This window comes from Marmota marmota, unplaced genomic scaffold (genome assembly GCF_001458135.2).
Source record: "Marmota marmota marmota unplaced genomic scaffold, marMar, whole genome shotgun sequence".
Lineage (NCBI taxonomy): Eukaryota > Metazoa > Chordata > Mammalia > Rodentia > Sciuridae > Marmota > Marmota marmota.
The window spans coordinates 5,386,992-5,409,391 of NW_025999945.1; the positions used below are offsets into that span (position 1 = coordinate 5,386,992).

A 22,400-nucleotide genomic window follows, 5' to 3' on the forward strand; every position below is an offset into this window, starting at 1 on the left:
CTGTTGATCTACAACTATAAAAATAAAAAGACTGAGTAATAGCCAGAGAGCAGTGGGGCTGGGGATGTGGCTCAAGCCTGGTATGCGTGCAGCCCGGGTTCAATCCTCAGCACCACATACAAAAAGATGTTGTGTCTGCCGAAAACTGAAAAATAAATATTAAAAATTCTCTCTCTCTCTAAAAAGAAAAAAAAAAAAAAAAAAGCCAGAGAGCAGTGATGCAACCCTGTAATCCCAGCTACCCAGGAGGCTACGGCAGGATGATTTCAAATTCAAGTTGAATTTGGGCAACTTAGGAAGTCGATCTAAAAATAAAATAAAAAGGGCTGGGATATACCCCAGTGGTAGAGCACTTACCACCTATAATATGTGAGGCCTGGATTCAAACCCCAGTATAGTAACGCAGGGAGATGGGGGATAGTGAATAATTTTCCCAAATAGTTAACCATACTTACACTTTCTAAAACTCGTAAACATCTCTCTGCTCCCCATAATGAAGCTACTAGTTTCTCTTCATCCTCATCTTTACTTAAATGATCCACACATTCTTTTACTAGATTAAAGAAAAAAGAATATGTTAATACTTCTTATCATCTCAATACTTACCCTTAGCTAAGACTAAAAGTCATCTGTTACATGCTATGAATATGCTGGAACCTATGAGAACATTGTTTATTCTGTTTGAGTTATGAGATTTTTAAATGTATGATAACTCTTATTATTTCCACAAACCCTTAATATCAAAGTATTGCTGGTCTCTGCTTCAAAAGTTAGATTTTTCAAGATAGTACTAAAAGAACAGACCTTTTACAATTAACAAAGTAATTTTTAAGTATATAAGTAGAATAGTTTCTTCAGACTTTAAATAATACATAAAAACATTATGCATGTACATATCCATACCTTTATCTACAATATGATCCAGACCACCCAAAAGCCGGAGTTCTTCTTTAAACCAGTCTCCTGCTCGTTTAGAAGTAAGGGACAGCAATGTCTCCATAGCTAAATGCCCAGTCTAAAAATCAGAAGCACCATTATTGAATACAGACTCTTAACAATAATTCTGAGGCAGAATTTTAGAAACTGTTTTCCTTTACAAAATTCACTGTATGCTACCAAGACACAAAGTTTGCTTACTTTTTAATAGAATACTAAGTGCTTTTATATCTAAGGGCTTTTTATAAGTAAAGTCGGACCAACTTTTATTAGAATATTCTACACTGAAGAAATATTTTTAACTACATGACTTATCTTTATAGGGGGGAAAAAGTAGTTTATTTTTTGTCAGTTCAATGTAATATATATTGCTATTATATTTCTATAGTACTGAGGATCAAGTGTAGGACTGTGGACTCAAAGTAGGTATAGGTACCTATACATATACATTTAATCATAAATCAATATATTAATTTACCACAAAGGATATAACAAATAACCACTTTCCAAAGCAAATTATAGGAATGCCACTTAAACACTTTAAACAACCTAACGGTAGAAAATGGTAATTTGAACCCTATGTTCACCCAAGTGCTGCAGACTGACCAGACTTAAATTTTTATACTGCAAGGCCGCATGTGCCCACCATGAGAAAATATACTCTGGAAATAACTGATGCTTCAGGACCACAGGCAGAAGAAGCATAAAAGGTAAGAGCCATACATACAGCCTTGATAATGATTTTTTTTTTCTCTCTGTATTTGACTTTAACTATTGTTTTTCTTTTTTAAAGCATGTAGTAACTTCCAAACAAAGAGCAATCTGGTTCTTGATGTAATAAAGGAAATTTAGCATAACAGAAGAAATGCTTTAATTAGCAAAGACTAAAAAGACCTGGTTTTCTTTCCACAGCTTCTGCCCTTCAAAAGATGCAAATTTACAACCTGGCCTAAATTATATTTGGAACTGAATATAAATTAGATATTTACAAATACAAACAAAAGATCTTAGCAGAGAAAATCTTAGTATTACAAAATTAGAAGAGGGATCTAGAATACTTTATTATCTAGTTTTTATAAAAAAACAAAATTGTTGTTCAAGGTGACAAATGCAGAACGAGAATCCAATACCACAAAAACAGATTCACTTGTTCCCAGGTCTCATCCTAATAACCTCAAAGAATAATTTAATGACCAAATTTAATTGGTCAGTTCATGAGTCATAGGAGTGAAACTAAAGCCCAGTGAGGCATTCTTTCTTTAGCAAAAAAGGATATAATTTAATATTAAAGAAAACTTTCTTACTTTACCACTGAGCTACATCCCCAGCAACCCCCCACCCTCTAATTTTTATTTTGAGACAGGGTCTCACTCACTAAGTTGCTGAGCCTGGCCTGAAACTTGCAATCCTCCTACCTCAGCTTCTAAGTCACTGGGATCATAGGCGAGTGTCACCGTGCTTGTCATTAATGATATATTTCAAGGAAGAATTGAAGCAATTTATGTAACAAACAAAACTAATATGTAGGGGACAGTTTTTGAGCAAAACCACTTATCTACTATACAATTTTAAGACAAACATAATAGTAAAGAATAGCTGGCACTGGGGGGATAAAAGAAGTATCCTAAAATTAGCCACGATGCTTTGGTTTAACCTTGCAAGTCAAGTAATTAATACATAGTAGGGCAATTTTTATACTCATATTTCATCCGAATAAACTCAATGAAACATGGCACAAATTCATTGAATAAGTTTATCATCATGTTAATAGTGAATACCTAAACTGAGCCTTAAGGTTGAACAATACAGAAAACATGAATAAACAAACAAATACATAAAAGCACATTCAATCATGCAGCAAATAAAAATTACAGGCACAAATTTACTCTCTGATAACTTCAAAAAATTAGTAGATGTTGTAAAAAATGTTATGCATAAATAAAAATTACAAATAAGTTTTAAAGGTAGTATATAGAGAGTATGATAATGTGGAAGAATCATTGATGTGCCATCGGAGCACAAGACCTATTTTTCCAATTCTAGTATGTGAAGAGTACTGAATGTATGCTAGTTTTGCACATTACCACTTAAAGTTAGTTTGCTCTCCTCCTACCCCACCCCCTTTGCCAGAATCCATTACCAATTCTACCTTAACTAAATAGAGTTAAATGTCAAATGGTGCAGTATTCAGTTGAGTAGGCAATAAGTGAAAATGTTTTACACTTGAAAGACAGGTTATATAATGAACAAATCTTGTGGTAGTGCCTGCCTGCAATCCCAGAGACTCAGGAGGCTGAGTCAAAGAGGATTCCAAGTTCAAGGTCAGCATCAGCAACCTTACTGAGACCCTGCCTCAAAACAAAAAATAAAAAGGGCTGGGAATGTAGTTCAGCCATAACGTATCCCTAGGTTCAATTCCCAGTATCAAAAAAAAAAAAAAAAAGGCAAGAACTTAGCAATCTTCCTTATAAGACTTCAGAGCTCTTCAAGGTTCCTTAAAGCATTTAGTGAGACACTCTGAAATAAACAGTTGCTTCCTACTGAAAAATGGCTCTTGTAAATCCTCTGAAATTTTATTCATGAAATTCAGAATAAAAATTCAAACTGCTAATAACCTAAAGTAGGAGGAAGGATGAAAGATGAAGGGAAAACATGAGAAAAGGATTAGACAAAATGTATTTATTGGCAAAGAAACAAAAACAAAAAACAAAAACCCTACACATAGATGAGCTAGTTTCAAAATTTCAGAGAGGAAGTGCTTAAATTTGGCAAGCTGTAAATCAAGGTTAGAACGGTTAAATTATTAGTTCAAAGCCACAAAGTCATCCTTACTTTATAATGAAAGAAAGGAAAAAAACCCACCGTTATATTTTCTAGATCAAGATGCTTATTGTGTACAGTTTCACACAGTCTTCGGATTTTTTCTTTAATTTTGTTCATGTCTTTTTCATTCAGTAGCTTAGCTGATGAAGCATCTTGTTCCAGTTCCAAAAGTCGAATCATTAGATCTAGGCTTGCTCTATCAAGATCCATGTTTAAACGATCTCTACTTAATATGTACATGAGGGCAGCTGTGCAGAGAGATAGATTCTTCAACAGATGGAAAAAAAAAAATAAGAAAAAAAAAAAAACAATTACCAACAAACTCATTTAAGAAATAAGACTGTTATTGCCATTTATTTAAAAGTTAAAAAGTGGACCGGGGATATAGCACGATTGGTAGAGTATTTGCCTTGCATGCACAAGGCCCTGGGTTCAATCAAATAGATAGATAGATTAAAATGTACCAGGGTGCCACCAGCCTGCAAAGCCAGCTATTTGGGAGGCTGAAGCAGGAAAACTTGCAACTTTAAGCCTCAACTTAACAAGTAATTAAAAAGGGGTTGGGGATCATGAAGCTCAGTGGTAGAGTACCCCTGGGTTTAATTCCCCGTATGACCAAAAACAAGTTTAGTAAGCCTAAAACTCATTGTTCATTGTTTTAGAAACTTTGAAAATGTCTGATTCAGTGGTATCCCTAAAATTCTAGGGAAGCATTAAATAAAGTAAATAAATTTAGAAAACACTGTTTTTTAAAATATTCCTCTTGATGGATGTTCCCTATGTAAATGTTCCCAAACTGAAAGAATATATGTTGAATTACAGATTTCTTTGGCCATTTTCTGCTAAATAAAAAGTTTAATAACAGTTTTTTAGACATATACACATATATGTAAAACCCTATTACAATATATCTTTTTATTCTCTATATAGACAGTCAAAATTTTACTTCAAAATTGGTATATAATCATGTTTCCAAAACTTAGCATACCTTTTCCCTGCAAAACACACACAGATCAGTTTGCATCAATGTACATTAACTTACAATGCTGAAATAAACATTTACAGTAGGTGCCACAATCTACAAATATTCAAGATGACATATTTTAGAATAACGTATAGAAATACAATACAGTCAGCATTTGGTATTTATATCCAAATTCAACCAACCACGGAGCCAAAAATATCAGAAGGGGGAAAAAAAAAATCCAAGTGTACTGAATACCTACCTACGACCCCTTTTCCTTGTTATTGTTCCCTAAATAGTAGAATTTACATTGTATCACGTATTTTAAATAATCTAGAGATGATTTAAAGCATAAAGGAGGATGTGCATAAGTTACATGCAAATACCACACAATTTTATATACCGGACCTAAGGATTTTGGTATCTGTGGAGGTCCTGGAACCAATTTCCCACAGATATCAAGGGATGACTATGTAACAAAATGCCTTATACTTGAGATATTCTGATATTTGAGATATTCTCTATTATTTCAATGTATAGAAACAAAATTTACTATCTGAAGATTTAAACTTTTTGAACTAGTTAATATTCCAGGCTAAAAAATAATCAAAAAATAAAAATAAAAAGATTAAAATTTGAAACTCCCAAAGTAGAGAAACTTAAGACATTTAATTATGCAAGTGATGAAATGTTTAAATCAATTAAATTATTTGCAAAAATTAAGATGCCAAGTAAAGGCCTCAAGGAATCCACTGATCCTGACTAAACACAGTAACATTTCAGAGTCCATTCTTCTTCTCTTTTTTAATCTTTTTTTTTTTAGTTGTTGATGGGGTACTTTATTTTATTTGCTTATTTATATGTGGTACAAGTGTACAAGGCAAGTGCTCTACCGCTGAGCTACAACTCCAGCCCCTCAGAGTCCATTCTTAAACACAACAAAGCAAACTACTTCTTAATTTTCATCTCTTCTCCCTTCTTATCTTCTGTGCTACAAACTGGTAACAGAGTTATTTATGCCTACTCAAGGTTAAGCACATAACTTTTGGTCTCAGAAGACTCAGACTGTGTCACCCAATCTGTAGTAGGGACATAATGTCCTTGAAAAAAAATATAATAAGGCAATCAATCTTAAAATACCACTATTGATAATGATTAGCAATGAAGATTATTCTGTTCCATTTCTGAACATTAAAACTGATATTAGTACTTATGCTTTACTATTAAGAAAAAGCATCAAAGACAATAAAGTGAAGAATTTAATCCCTTCAACAATTCAGCTATCTTTCAGATTCAACACTGGACAAAATGTTTAAAAATTAGGTTCTATTTCAGAACTTTTTTATTCATACTATTAATATCAAACTACATTAGAAGATTTTTCACAGTAGTCCTTAGTAGAGGAAATCATGCTTACAGAATTAAATAACCAGTATGGAATATTAGCTATTATAAGTAAGTAAAATTTTAGCATAAACTGATGAATCAAGGAAAAAAAATAGGGGGCTGGGGATGTGGCTCAAGCGGTAACACGCTCGCCTGTCATGCGTGTGGCCCGGGTTCGATCCTCAGCACCACATGCAAACAAAGATGTTGTGTCCGCTGAAAACTAAAAAATAAATATTAAAATTCTCTCTCTCTTAAAAAAAAAAAAAAGGAAGAAAGAAAAAAAAAATACTGGGCTGAAGTTGTGGCTCAGCAGTAGAGCGTGCATCTAGCATGCGCAAGGCCGTAGGTTTGATCTTCAGCACCACATAAAAATAAGTAAATAAAATTAAGAAAAAAAAAATACTGCCATGAGGAAGAACATAATCAAGTGAAATGTTAAACAAAAAGTTACAACATTAAATTCTACATGTTCGGCAAATAAAATGAACCTAAGTATAATTAGGATATATTTATAAGAATATTCAGTGAGGGTATTTTTTATAGTCCAACAGACCAAAATTTCTCAATAATGTTTCCCAATCTCAGAAACTTAAAATACCTGATGGTGCTGGGAATCATCCAAAGTTTTAAAGACCATGGCGACCATTCCATGTGCTCTCAGGTGCATTCGAAAACTGGGCATGGCACATTTAGTAGCCAAGCTAATAACACTAGAAGAAAATAGACAATGTTCAGAAAAGTGAAAAGAGCTATATTAGTTTTTGTTTGCATAATGTCAAAACAAGGGAGAAAAAAAAAAGGAGGAATCAGAATCAAAGTTTTGCCCATATGAATTCTAATATAAAAACCATAAGCAAGGTTGGAGGTGGTGAGAATATTTGCCTAGCACGCTACAGGTCCTGGGTTCAATGACTAGCACCAAAAAACCCCAACAAAACAAAACAAAAAAAAACCTAAAACCCATGGGCAAAGTCAAATTATTAATATACTGATGCTTAGTATGTGATTGGGTATAGTTATTTTTAAAACAATGACTGTCTTTATTCCTTACATTACTACTATCATAAAAAGCATGAAGACCCAGCTACATTTCATAAAGCTTCTGATATGAAAACTATAAATAATTACACTTGATTGGATATACTCCAACTGACCAGATAATTCAACCAAACCATGACATTTGATCAATTATACTATGCAAAAGATGATTCATATCACAGGATACTTAAGTTCTCACCTAATTCATTACTTGATGCTTGAAACTGAGATGGCAGGAAAAAAAAAACTTTCGTACACTATTTTTTTAAGCATCTAGAAATTACACTTATACTATGCTAAAAAGACTGATCACTGGGGCTGGGGATGCGGCTCAAGAGGTAGTGCGCTCACCTGGCATGCATGAGGCACTGGGTTAGATCCTCAGCACCACATAAAAATAAGATATTGTGTCCACCCAAAACTAAAAAATAAATTAAAAAAAAAAAAAAAAGACTGATCACCCAGTTTTCTCTATATTATATATAACCAGATTCTTTATAAGAAACTGATCACATTTTAATACATTGTTGGCTATACACAATGAAAAAATGTCTGGCTTTTTCTGGCAATACCCAGGGGAAAAAATTTAGTAAAATATAACATGCACATAGTTATAAGATCTTACCTAAGGCAACGTGTGTTTAGAGGCTGAGTGCTCTTTAAGCCACTTAACAAGTACTCAATATCATCAGTGAATTCTTGATTTTCACCAAATTCCACCACATCATTGAAGTGCTTCACGTGCTGAACAACAGTATATAACTGCCAAGAAAAAAAAATAAGTCCACCTCTTTTGTAACTAAGAACTAGCATACTTGCATCTACAGGTCCACTGTATTTCATATCAAAGTATATACATCAGTTTGTTAGATGGCAACAAAAAATATTTTTTAAAACACTGGTGTTGTAGGACAAGATAATTTTGTGGTTCAAACTGCTGCTATCAGGGTACTGATATTTGTTCAAGACATTAAAATGCTAAATGTTACATACAAAAATCTATCCACGTGCAGTAAAACTGTATTTGGCTGCTTACTTCTTTGTCTTCTTTTCTGCATTTCAGTGCAGTAACTATATCTTGGTAGGGCTGAGTAGGTATTGTCACAGTTTTTATCACTTTGAGTGGTGGTGCAGGAGCCTTAAAAACTCCATCATCTTTTTGATTTGGTTCCTTTGAAGACAGCCTCACCTATTAATAAAGTTGTATTCAATTAGTTGGTCTAAGTAAATATATTTTTAAAAAGTAACATCTTGTCTATCTGACAAATTCACTTTTTAAAAAATAAGAGTTTTTTAAAAAGGGGGAGGAAGGGAGGCTTCTAAAAGGTCCTAAGAGATACTTTAAATTCCATGCACTACTAGGTAAGACTTGATTTACACACAAAAGAACCACTCAGAAATTGCTTCTGGTCTTTTAAATCTTTTAACCTTTAAATATAACTTGTTATTTGTCTCCAGGACCATTCAAAGAATTAAGAACCACAATTGCATGCATAAATAGCATTGATAAGCAGCTAGGGATGGGATGGAAAAAACAAAACAGACCAAAGAATCCTGGAAATATAGGAAGCTGAAGTAGTTTAGAGTAGAAATAAACAGCTATCAATAACATAGCATACATCAACATGGTAGATAATTATTAGTACACATAATGATGAGTTTATACTATCAAAAGGAATTTTGATATAATCAACTTAAGAAAGGAAAAGTATGCAATGAGTTTTAGAAATATCGCTATTCCTTAAACTGGGGATAAGGCTCAGTGGTCGAGTGTTTCCCTACCATACACAAGGCCCTAGGTTCACTCCTCAGCATCAAAAAACAAACAAACAACTCCCCCCAAAAAATATTCTTTATCCTCAATATTGTTGTTGTTTTTTATAAAGAAGTCATTCCTTGACAATAGCTTTAGATGACTAAAACCTTAGTTGTTAACCTGGTAGTTTCAATGTCTGATATTCTGAAGCAAACGTTTCAATAATAATCTTTCTTCAATTCAGTTTTTGAATTGAAAAGAAATGCTAGATGGAGTACAGAAGGGTTTCCCCTCTGAAAAGTAAATTAAGAAGAGAAAGCCACTTTGATATCCACGTAGAATATAATTGACAGAATAGCTGTTAGTAGTCAATACAAATTTCAAATAAGGAAAATATGTTCCTAAATACTAATTCCTATAAATTTTTTAAAATGTGGGTCATAAGTAAAAAGATCCTTATCTTTTAAGGCTTTCATTTATGACCTATAAGGCATAAGTATTCTACTACTCTACCCACAATCCTCACTTTTCTCAATTATTTAAATTGAAGCTACTAAATTTCAGTGAGGGAGACCAAAATACACTGATAAATAGAAAAGTCAAAGACTTACACATTATGAATATAAGACAGTAACTGCTTAAGATAGGAATGTACAACTTTAATATTAAAGAACACAAAATAAAAAACTTTGGTACACTTACTGTGACACTCTGAGGTTTTACTGCTGGTGGCCCAGGTAGTTCTTCTGAGTCTGGATGGTTCCAATGTCTAGCATTGTATACAGCTTTTGTAGGTGACTAGAGAAATAAGAAAGAGATTAACTGCCTCCATTTTACTTTGCATCCTTATGAATAAACATATATCCCAGAGGAGGAAAGATGAGTGCTATTGCTATCAGGCTCCCATTTGTATGGCAGACATACTCACTGTGGTATTTGGTCATAAAACTGGGCAGCTGGTGCGCTGTGCAAATATACCCAAAAGGTGGCACTTGAGTGTGAACCTCTTGCCATGCTTGTATTAACTTAATTCAATAATATTTAGTTAAATATCTGGCAAATTTTATTCCTCACACTATATGTTCAATCTTCCAAAAATAAGAACCAAGCAGCTTATTACAGGCAATACAGGTCCATACCCATTTCCATGAAATGATTGAGCCCAGCTGTGTACATCATTTGAAGTTTTCAAATTTCATAAAGGTAAAATATGGGACATATACCTTACAAGAAACAGTGGAGGTTTAAAGGAGTACCATGTAATAATATTCATGAATTCTGCAGCAAAATGTTTTAAGTGTTCACACTAAAATCAGATAAAGATGTGAATTGCCTTGCATTAATTCAGGTTACTCTGTTGTCAAATCAATTTATTAAAGCTTATAAAAAAAAAACTGTTTTGAAACTCTAAATTTCAAGAATTAAGAATAACTAAATCTAGGGGCTGGGGATATGGCTCAAGGGTAGCGCGCTCCCCTGGCAGGCGTGCGGCCCGGGTTCGATCCTCAGCACCACATACAAACAAATATGTTGTGTCTGCCGAGAACTAAAAAATGTAAATAAAATATATTAAAAAAAAAAAAAAAAAGAATAACTAAATCTATAAAAAGCAATCCATAGGATTAAATCTGCATAAAAGGAAAAAAAAAAACCTTTCAAAAGAAAACTGATTAAACAAAGACCGACAACAAAAAAAGTCCTCAGCATACATCCAAAGGATTTAAAATCAGCATACTACAGTGATGCAGCCACATCAATGTTTACAGCAGCACAAATCACAACAACTAAGCTATGGAGCCAACCTAGGTGCCCTTCAACAGATGAAAAGATAAAGCAATTGTGATATATATATATGTAAAATGGAATATTACTCAGCCATAAAGAATGACTTTATGGCATTTGCAAGTAAATGGATGGATCTGGAGATTATTGTGCTAAGTGAAATTAAGCCAATCCCCCAAACCAAAGGTTGAAACCCCCTCCCCCCCATGGGGAGTAGTTCAGTAGATTAGACAAAGGGGAATGAAAAGGGAGAGGGGACAGAAATAGGAAAGACAGTAGAATGAACATAATATAAATTTTCCTATGTACATATATGAAAATACTTAAGTGAATCCTACCATCATGTACACCCACAAGAATGGGGTCCCAATTAGAATTAAGATATTACATGTTTGTGTAATTATATAATAATGGATTCTATTTTCATTATAAATAAAAAGAACCAGCAAAAAAAGTAACAACTCATCTTTTCTGTCCTTTACGAAAGTGAAATTATCTCTTTTAAATTTGAAATAAATTTGATTTTACAGATTTTCTGTTCATATTTTAAGTACTATACATAAAAAATAAAAGAAAAAAGGGAAAGAATACTTCAAGACTGATGAAAAATCTTCATTCTTATTATTCATATATACCAAGTTTACATAAACTGGTGATTCATTAGTAGTCTAAAAAATTTAAGCACTCATACAATGACTTGATCAGGTCTTCCAATGCACAAAGGCACAGATATAGACAAAAGATTTAAAAACCTAGCTCTTTATTACTTTTTATACTCCTCTTAAACATCACCTATATTAGATCCTTGATTTGAGCAAATTCTAATACCCCCAGTCCAGTCAAAGCTCAGGCTTTTGTTAAGAATAGGTATCATACGCTGAGGTTGTAACTCAGTGACAGAATGCTTGCTTAGCATGTGCAAGGCCCTGGCTTCTATCCCTAGCACACACTCTCACCACCACAAAAAGAAAAAAGAACAGGTGTCTCAAAACTAAATAATTTTCTTTCCTTCTAGAAAGTATTGACTCTAGATAATGATCTTTTAGTTAATAAAAAGGTTGTCTAGTTCCACATATAACAAAATTAGCACAGCAGCTCATGGTTCTAAATTAAAAAACAAGAAGAGTACACTAAACAATAGATGCCATGTTAAGTATTAAATATCACTGTTAATTGTTATGTTGCACCATGCAGTGTGACACATAAGAAAACTAAGAAGTGGTCTATCCACCTCACAGGGACTGGGATCAACAAATGGGAAACCTGACATAAAAACACTATTAACAAATGTTATTACAAAGAACAGCAGACTGGTGGAACACTATTTTAGTCATCTCAAAAGCCCCTGAGGCACAACAGCATGCAGAAAAACTGAATATCATATATATTAAAAGGTCATATTAAATTGATTTTTTGTTTACTCTGTTCAACAATCAATTTGATAAAAACTATTATATTTAAAAAGTTTTTGGTGATATTTTGCCATTTTAATGTTAATGAGTAATTCTAAGAAAAACAGATTCACTTAGAACTTTTCCTTCAGTTCCACTTTAAAGTCTACAAAGTTACAGGGCTTATTATGGAGGAGGAGAGCTAATGAAGATCTACCTAAAAATTAAATAACATCCGATATGTAGAGCAGGTGCACACACAAGGGGGAGAAGAGTTAAAAACAGGAAAGGAGAAAAAGAAGGCACAATCACTCACTCTAAGCTCCTCACTTGATTATAAAATGATACAAGGGCTGGAAATGGTGGCACACACCTTCAATCCTTGTGTCTCAGGTTGAGTCAGGAGGATGAACAGTTCATGACTAACCTTGGCATTTAAAGAGACTCCTCTCAAAATAGAAAATAAAAGGGGGAGGGGGGTGGGTTGGAGATACAGCTCAGTGGTAAAGTGCTGCTAGGTTCAATCCCCACAACAAAAATACATAAGTAAATAAAATGACACAAGAATTCTACGTTCTCCTAAGTGAACTATGTAAGCTATACAACACTGATGTCACATTCTAACTTCATTCAAAGTGAAGTTTTCATTTATTTCAAAAGTATTTGAAAATACCAAACAGCAATTAAATTTCATGGAAAATCAAAATCATCTATATTGAAATAGAAGAATAAAAGGTAAATAGGAAACACAAAGAAGAACAAGGAGAATGTAATTTTAATCTGAAAACCTTGCTAAAAAGTTCCTTGAATCTTCACACAAAGATGTATGCCTCCTAGGCCTACTGTTCCCTAAGCCACTTTTTCCTCAGGCCTGTCATTTCCAAAATTTCCCGAAATCTAAAAATCTTTACTCACAATCTTAAGTAACTGGAAATTCAGCCATGTAAGAAAAATGGCCTGTGCACTGTTAATTAGCCCCCTAATAATATGTATTTTTAGAATAGATGAGCAAAACCTACAATATAGGATACTTTCTCAATGTCATCTATTATCAGATAATGGAGAAAAAAATCAACTTAAGGGTCCTGAGGAACAGTCAGACCACCATAAGCCCTCTCACTACCACCAGACTGATGATATTCCCACATCTTTTCACACCCACTCTCAGTTTCCCTTAAAACAAGCCCGAGACTCCAAAAGGTATGCTTCATTCTCAATCTGCTTTCTCCTGTGAATGTGTACTTCTTGCTTTTCTAAATTAATTTCTACTTGTGTCTTATACCTGACACATCTAGAAATTCTTTCTTTACTTCTGTCCTAAGTTGATTTCATTTCTACTTGATGTAATATCTAGATGTTATTTAATTTTTAGATAGATGTATCCACAGCGGTTCCCCTCCCCCATAATAAGACCTATAACTTCATAAGACCTTGAAATAAAACCCAAGGTCTCATTCTCCAGAACCTCCCTGGATCACCTCTGGTGACTACCATTTTAAATCTAGCTAAGGTAGCATACTCCTATAGTCCCATAAACTCTGGAGACTGTGGCAAGAGGATCACAAGTTCAAAGCCAACCTGAAGAACTTCACAAGACCTTGTCTAAAAATAATTTTTTAAAAAGAGAGCTAGAGATGTGGCTCAGTGCTTAAGAACCCCTGGGTTCCATTCCTCAAAAATCTAGCTAAGCTTTAACTGGGTCATTCTGAGTACATAACAGGTATATTTGTCTTTAATCTTATTGATTTTATTTTGGTTTAAAAAGCAGATAAATAGATAATCCAGATTCCTTGACCTTTCTTTTTGTTACAAGAATTTGTGACTTGTTTGCTCTGCAAGCTAATGACAACATCGGGAATAACAACAACAACAAAAAAAACCCTTTTAAATACTCTTTAACATTCTAAAGATTTCAAACATTTTAGCACATTTCAAGTACTAGTTATCTTAAACATCCTATATCCTCTATTGTTCAGTTGTCCAGGGGCACAACAAAAAAAAGATGAATTTCAAATGTAATCCTCCATTAAAATCTAGCTAAGGTGGCACTTATCTATAGGAGATAATCTGTTTCTATGAAAACAATGGATAAAAACTGGTTCTTACAGTAGTACCAAGACAGTCAAAATAGTGATAAACAGATTGGCTTGTTGAATTACAATCATAAACCAGAAGAAAGAAGAGTTCCTTTCTGAAAACCTAAGGAGAAATGACAATATTATGCTATTCTCAATTGAACTGGATCCTAAAGGGGAAAAAATTTGGCTGTTTTTAAGTCATATTAATTAAAAAAAAAAAAAAAAACAAAAAACAGAACAAGACTATGTACTAAGTGAGGACAAAAGATTTCATGAAAACAGCAATGCACTCTCATTAGTAATTCAACCAGCATGAAGTACAACTAAAAAACTATACAGTGCTGAAATGTATAACTGTGTGTGTATACGATGTTTTAGTGCCAATTCAAAAATGGGGAAGGAAAGGGGGGAAAAAAAAATCAATCTGGAGCTTTTTTTTCCCTTTAGAAAATTTTCAAGATGGGTGGCAAAAGCAGTAGAATAATGAAGAAGAAAGTGTTACAAAGATTATTTTTCAGCTCTATAATCTCAAATTATCCTAAACTAAGGGAAAAAGATATTCAAAGCATTAAATTACTTAAGGGAAAACTACAAAAATCCCTAAATAAAACCTACTATGTCTATTTTAGTAACTACACTCTGTAAAATGTAATACAGAAGACTGTGTGAAGAATTTACAGCTAAAGGGAAAGAAGGGAAATAAGAGACATCTGGCTATTAGTATATAAAAAAAAATGAAACGGAAGAGTGGAAAACAATAAAGTCCATTCCCTCCAAGGGGTGGATAATAGGCTGGAACAGATCTTGGATGAAGTCACTCTTCACTGAACTCAGCTTTTTGTATAGTTCTGACTTTTGGAACTGTGTTAATCTCTATATATTCAACCCAAAATAAATTAGATCAATAAGAATAGAAGGAAAAAAACTCAATGTGCTCCTGTTGCCCACCACGAAGAAGAGAGAAGGAAACAAAGAATCTTTTGAAGATGGGATGACATTGTAGGTATCTGTGTGAAGTCATTACTTCTAGAATAGACATGTACATATGCATCAATCTACTACATGCATATGTGTATATTTATATGTATGTAAATGTATATGCATATGCATGCATGTTCTTTATCTCGGTTTGCTAAAAAGGCCAAGAAGCAACAAGCACTCCCACTGCCATACCACCATAATCTTCATCTGTAATACCATTCATCTCCAACTAGAAGGAATAAGTACCCATCAGAAAATAGGCCCGATTCCAGGAGTTGAGCAGGTACAGAATAAATATGGAATATCATGTTATGCCAGAAAGCAAGGAATGACAGGGACTTAAAAAGGCTCCCCCAGGCCAATCAGGGTAAATTTAGCTCCAAAATAAATACTGTATAAATTATGAGCTATTCAGGAAAAAGAGGGATTCATTAAAGAAGTAAAATTCACAGAAACAGAGTAGAAAGGTGTTTGCCAGTGGCTAGGGAATGGGACTTTGGTACAAGGGTAGAAACTTTCAGCTGATCCAGTTCTAGATGTCTAAGTATGATGACTACAGTTAATAAGCATAGAAATTTGCTAAAAGGCCAGATGTTGTGGCTTACGCTTGTAATCCCAGCCTTTCGGGAGGCTGAGGCAGGAGGATCACAAGTTCAAAGCCAGCCTCAGCAAAAGTGAGGTGCTAAGCAACTCAGTGAGACCCTGACTCTAAACAGACTACAAAATAGGGCTGGGGATGTGGCTCAGTGGTCGAGTGCCCGAGTTCAATCCCCAGGACAAAAAAAAAATTTGCTATGAGATCTTAAGCATCTTAACCAAGAATACACGTCCACATAAAATGGCAACTATGTGAAATGATGGATATGTTAATCACCTTGATGCTGGTAATGTATATTTACATCAAAACACACATTGTATACTACATTTGTATGTATACTACATACAAATACAGATAATACTACACACATATACACTTTTTGTCTAGTTTAATCTCAATCAAATCAGGAGGAAAAAAATGAGCTCATACTGACAAAAGAAACAGATAAATAGTGTATCCTCATGCTTACAGAACTTCAAAGGACTTTGGAATGTGAAGGGAGTACATGATTTGGATAACTATCATTTTACAACCAATGTAGTAAGCATTGGAACAGGAAAGGATCAACAACTGTACACATACCAAATAAGCACATACTCTAATAAAGAACAGGGCACTTATAAGTATTCTTTATACAGATTGCTTTTTAGTTACAAGTGAAAAAAAAAATAGTGATTATACAGTGGAGAAATGGACAATGCCCAATATCCCTGAGAGTGGTGTCTTGATAAGGACACAAAAAAGGCATCTACCTCATACACCACAGTTTGGAATACACAATCTGAATTAATCAGGAAAATATATTCAACTGGCTGGGCGTGGTGGAGCACACCATAATCCCAGTGATTCTGAAAGCTGACAGGATTATAAGTTTAAAGCCAGCCTCAATAATTTGGCGAGACCCTGTCTCAAAATAAAAAACAAAAAGGGCAGGGTACATGGCTCAGTGATTAAGCATCCCTGGGTTCCACTGCTGGTACCCAATAATAATAATAATAGTAAGAGAAGAAGAAAATATCAGAACAAACCCAAATAAAACGACTGTGGAAACGATCTAGATAAAAGGAGACTAATGACATATAATCACGAAATTCAATATCTCCCCCTAACTAGATCATGTAATAAAAAAGTGAAAACGCTAGCATAAAGGACATTACTGTGTCAAATAACAAAACAGATTAGGGAAATAATGTAAAACAATATTATATTCACTAAAGTTGATAACAGTGTGATGTGAATATGTAACTGATTAGGAAATACAAACTATTGAGGAATAAAGGACTACAATATATAGACTTTACCTGTATATCCAAGAAAAAATATGTAGGTATATGCATTTGGGCGCTGGGGAGGGATGAAGTATATCCTCATGCTTCATCAAAGTGAAAAAAAATGTAAACAGGATAATCAGGATAAAAGGTGTTTGTATTTTACATTATTTAATTTTTCAAGTTTTCCAGAGAGAGAAGAGGAAGGAAGAAAAGAGATAAAAAAGGAATTACCCAAAATAAAATTTAAAGGGGAAAAAAGGTAGAATATCAGAATGCATTGGGACATTCATCTGGCCCAATAAACATATGAGTAAGTGAAAATTCACTGACTGTAAAAATCTGGTTAAAATGACAGATAAAAGCCAGCTGTAAAGCCTGCTGTAGGGCTGGGCATATAGCTCAGTTAGTAGAGTGCTTGCCTCGAATACACAAGGCCCTGGGTTCAATCCTCAGCACCACAAAAAAAAAAAAAAAGAGAGAGAAAAAGCCAGCTGGAAAGTTAACAGGAAATAATGCTCCCAAGGACCTCACACAATTATAAAATGCCATAAGGAAACCTTTCTTTTAAGAGACTGCTTTCTTCTAGTGAAACTTTGTTCACTAAAATCAGACTATCAGAAAACTCTGAAGTTTCATTCATGCTCCTCCAGATTCTATCTTTCTGCCAGCACTGACCATAAAATATGGCACCCTAAAACCATGACCTAGCCATTGTCCATGAAAAAGCTAACCCCCGCCAGCTGTGGTGGCGTATACCTGTAATTCCAGCAGTTCAGGTGGCTGAGGCAGAAGGATCACGAGTTCAAAGCCAGCCTCAGCAACTCAGTGAAACCCTGTCTCTAAATAAAACACACAAAAAAAGGGCTGGGATGTGGCTCAGTGATTAAGTGCCTCTGAGTTCAATCCCAAGTACCCCCTAAAAAAAGCTGATCCCAGTGGGAATGTCACCCAGGGTTGTGTGAGCAAGGGGCTACTGCAGGAGCTAATGACTCTCATGATATCCACTGACAAAGGACTATCTGCCTTCCCTAATCAGAGAAATTTCTCAAATGGGCAGGGACCAACCATGGAACAGTTAACAGAAATATACAAAGACCCAAGATTAAGCTCTCTCTACAATTCCTCATTGGACCCATAGTCAAGTTTCTCACACCCTGTTACAACCCCAACATGGACACCCAAGGTACCAACTGCCTGATATCAGAACCCTCTTGTTCTTTATCTAGAGCTTCTTAACAGAACCCAACATTGGCAGCTCTTTGAATATGTATTCACACATGCTACCAACATTAAAAACCAAAAACCAAACCAAAACAAACAAACAAACAAAAAACACACCTTGTAGCTCTTAAATATCTGCAAGAAACCTACTCAAAGCAGATCTCTGGCCAAGTACCTCTTTCCTTGATTTCTATGCAGGACTCTGTATTTTGAACTGTGGGGATTTTTGTTTTGTTTTGTTTTAACTATCTCTTGTGATACATATTAAATGAACACATTTGTTTTTTTGTAAAAAAGATAAAAGAAATGCTGCTGTTTGAAATCATATCAGTGAGAATAAAATACCTCACACACTAGCCTGGAGGATATAAGTCACTTGATATGGATAGAATCTTGATTTAAGACCCAGACCTGGAGCTTTAAATAAGATTTACTGACAGAATATTCCACAATTATATTAACTTCATAGTTTCCAAGAAAATAGGACCCACAGTGCAGTCTGTATCCCAGATCTTACATCTACATACATCAAATTTAAACACAGCACTTCTCTGCTATAAGTATTAAATACTGTTAATTCAAATTTCACATAAACTCTAAGTTCTTTCAAAATCTTGTAAAAACTACCACAGTAAGATGCCTCACATTTCCTCTGTTGTGCATAATCTTTTATTGTAATAAGTTAATAAACCACACTGTCAGATGATACATTTTCCCTGCTGACTTTAAGACACTCAAATCGGGATATGTGTAATCAGAATCTCCAAAGGGCATCAGAGAGGCAAGAAAAATATTAAAAGAAAAGCTGAGTGAAATTTTTCCAAATTTAATGGGGTGACAAATTTTTAAATAGTAAGAAAAGCAAATATTAAATACTAAACAAAGACTTTCTGGTGAAAGATATTTCAAGATCCCCAGAAATCAACATTTACAAACATTCTGACTCAGACTCTTGGAATTTAATGGTAAAAATCTATGGTCACCATCTTCAAAAAATTTCCAGTATTGGGCTGGGGTTGTGTCTCAGCGGTAGAGCGCTCTCCTAGCATGTGCGGGGGCCCTGGGTTCGATCCTCAGCACCACACAAAAATAAATAAATAAAAATAAAGGTATTGTGTGCAACTACAACTAAAAAGTAAATATATATAAAATATATAAAAATTCCCAGTATTATGAATAGTATTTACTACTATCATTATATAGGTTGAGTATCCTTTATTCAAAATGCTTGGGATCAGAAGTGCATCAGACTTTTAAATATCTGCATAAATAATGAAAGATCTTGGGGGAAAAATTCAAGCCTTAAACATGAAATTCATTTACGTTTCATATACATCTTATACACATAGCTTGAAGGTGATTTTAAACAATAATTTCATGGAAGAAAAAAAAAAAGCTTCATAGTGTAAAAATTTCCACTGTGGTATGTCAGCACAAAAAAGTTTCAGATTTTGAAGAAAGGATTCAAGCTATTACGTCAATGAATGGTCACATTAGCAGGAAGTCAGTAACAAGAAACCAAATTCAGTAAATTGTTTTTCAGATGTCTGAATTCTAAATGACCTCTAAAATATATTACAAGATGGAAAAATACATGAAGCTACAAACTATGAACACCCTAACGCATGGAATATGCATGAGTACGTGTACTCCTCTCAATCTGTTAATGTATGACCTAATTGACTTATGGCTACAGTTTTCATTTCAAGGCTCATTTTCTGATAATGAATTTACAGTGAAGTGTTTTGAACTTTCAAACTTTAGGGGTACCTAAAGAAAATTCAAAGACAAATAGCACTTTTTATTCCTTGTTGAAATCTTTTCAAATTAAACACACAAGAATTAGATAGTATAGAGAAAATATTCTCTTCTTATTCCTTTTTGTATATCCCTGAAAGTAATGCAGAATATACTGCATAAAATGACGAAACCTAATTAAGGGCTGTGGTTGTGGTTCATTGGTAGAGCTCTTGCCTAGCACATGTGAGGCACTGAGTTCGATTCTTAGCACCACATATAAACAAATAAATAATTAAAACTGACTCTTTTTCATACCTAGGCTCAGCCAGAACCCACTTACCTTCAATAATCTTTGCATCATCAACCTAGGAGCTATAAATGGATAACAGTGGCTTTTAACCTTTATACTTTGGTTAATATCACTAAACCAATGATGCAGTCTTTTTTCAGGCTGCATATTCAGTAATGTCTCAGGTTTCTAGTCCTTGGGAATATAACGGATCTCATACTACTATCTTGTTGACTGGGTCCCAAGATGTTAGGGGAATACCCAAACAGAGCAAAACTAACACTGGAGAAATCGGAAAGAAAAATAAGGTGTTTCAGAGAGAGTGAATTCTACCTGCTAACGAAGATATTGTATGGAAAGAACATTTGTTCTTGGGTAAGACGTGGGAGGATTTGTCCCTTAAACTTCTTCATGTTGTAACATTGTTTTAAATTGGCAACCTACATAAATTCACTTTATAAAATGAAAATGAATTCACAGAACTACAAAGCTATATTAAACTTTAAAATTGCAGCTTTACGCAATTAAAATGTTCTAATAGAACTGAATATGCAATCATGATTTATATCAACAAATAAATTTTAATTCAATTGCTCAAAAGCTTACTATCCAGTGTCATACTGAATGACAGAAGGAAAGAAAAAATTTAAGTTTAGAATGTTCCTTCGAGAGTCAGACAAAAGACAGGACCAGATGGGCTCAGCATTAAACAACAGGGAAATGATGAAGTAAAAGCACAATACTTGAGACCTGAAACTAAAGTTGAATTTATGTTAATATTTCCTCAATGATCTAGCATAGCAGCAGCCTTAACTGCAAAACAAGATGGCCAACATCCCAGGTAAAACATAAGCCTCCAAGAACTGAAGGTTAAACTGACTGTACAAACAACGCCTTAAAAGTAGGCAAGAAAAGGCAGCAGCTGAATGGAAAGGTAGAAATAAAATCATGAGCAAGGAGGGCATAAGAAATGATCTTACGTTTATCAGCCCATATAACAGATGCAAATAATGATAGAGAAAAACAGAAATCAGAAGCAAAAACGGTGAAACTGACAAATGATCACTAAAACTTTAATTAGAAACCATAGGTACTTGAATTCAGATATGCTCCAACCCAATCCTTTAAAGTCTCTATTTTCCCTAACAAATGACAACATTTCTGAGTCATAATTTCAACACTGTTCTTAAAAGTTTTCCTTGCCCTCCTCATCTTCTTTCTGCCACACCTATTCTCCCAACTAGCTCTCAAGCCTATCAAAGAGCCTTCTCTACATTTTAGGTAAGGTGTTAAGAGAAAATTCTGACAGATGGCATGCTTAAGTTAGTATTTTCTAACATGCGGAGGTGGGAAGAATGAAAGTTGAACTCTTCGATAGGCTTTGTCAATGGTACTAATGTGAGATGACCTGTATGGTCAAGAAACTGGTTACACATGAGGATTGAACAAGTAAGTAATCATGTTGAAGACAATGAAAGGCAGATGTCTCACTGTTAGAAAAGGGAAATAAAATACAGAAATTGAGAAAGCTAGAATAAAACAGTGTTGGACCAGAACTGGAAGTATCAATGTGAACTCATGGTTCTAAATATACAGAGAATGTCTAAAAAATAAGTATGTGTTTGCGCATGTGATAAAGACAGTTTATACATGTTTTTACATGTTTTCTAGCTTCGTATACTCAAAAAGGACCTAGAAGCAGAAGTCATAATGGTACCTAGTGACTAGAAATACCATTCTCCACTATAAATAGAAACAAGAAACCTGGGAGAAATGGCTGATTCCAGAACTGGGGAAGTACAGGATGAAAAATCTTAGGGTATCAGTAAAGAAATGTAAAATAATTGCACATGTCAAACACCAGCAGAAAGAAACAAGTTCTGACCAAATTTAGAAAAATAAGATACTGTTTAAACAAACAACAGTAACAAACAACCGAATAAAGCAGAGATCCAAATTTATACTGATGTATGGTGAATGAATGAATATTCACATACATGGAGGGGAAGAAAAGATCTACCTTACAACAGAGGGCCAACTAGGAATAACTGTAGCCAAGGCTGGAATGTAACTCAGTAGCAGAGCTTGACCAGCATGCACAAGGCCCCAGGTTCAACTCCCAAATTCATGGCGGGGGGCGGGG

At 34.3% G+C, this 22,400-nt stretch overlaps 1 protein-coding gene across 3 annotated transcripts in view; it reads right to left on the reverse strand.

The window, feature by feature from the left end:
• Positions 1 to 22,400, reverse strand: part of Wapl (WAPL cohesin release factor) — an 80,305-nt gene that overhangs the window by 18,488 nt on the left and 39,417 nt on the right. For 2 of the 3 annotated variants that reach the window (XM_015500071.2, XM_015500070.2), the window contains exons 5-11: positions 9,609 to 9,704; positions 8,187 to 8,339; positions 7,776 to 7,912; positions 6,711 to 6,822; positions 3,799 to 4,026; positions 904 to 1,015; positions 456 to 553 (exon numbers count right to left, since the gene is read on the reverse strand). In XM_015500071.2, the coding sequence (XP_015355557.1) occupies positions 456 to 553; positions 904 to 1,015; positions 3,799 to 4,026; positions 6,711 to 6,822; positions 7,776 to 7,912; positions 8,187 to 8,339; positions 9,609 to 9,704 (936 nt within the window). The remainder of the gene's footprint in view (positions 1 to 455; positions 554 to 903; positions 1,016 to 3,798; positions 4,027 to 6,710; positions 6,823 to 7,775; positions 7,913 to 8,186; positions 8,340 to 9,608; positions 9,705 to 22,400) is intronic. The other variant, XM_015500072.2, reaches the window with a different exon arrangement.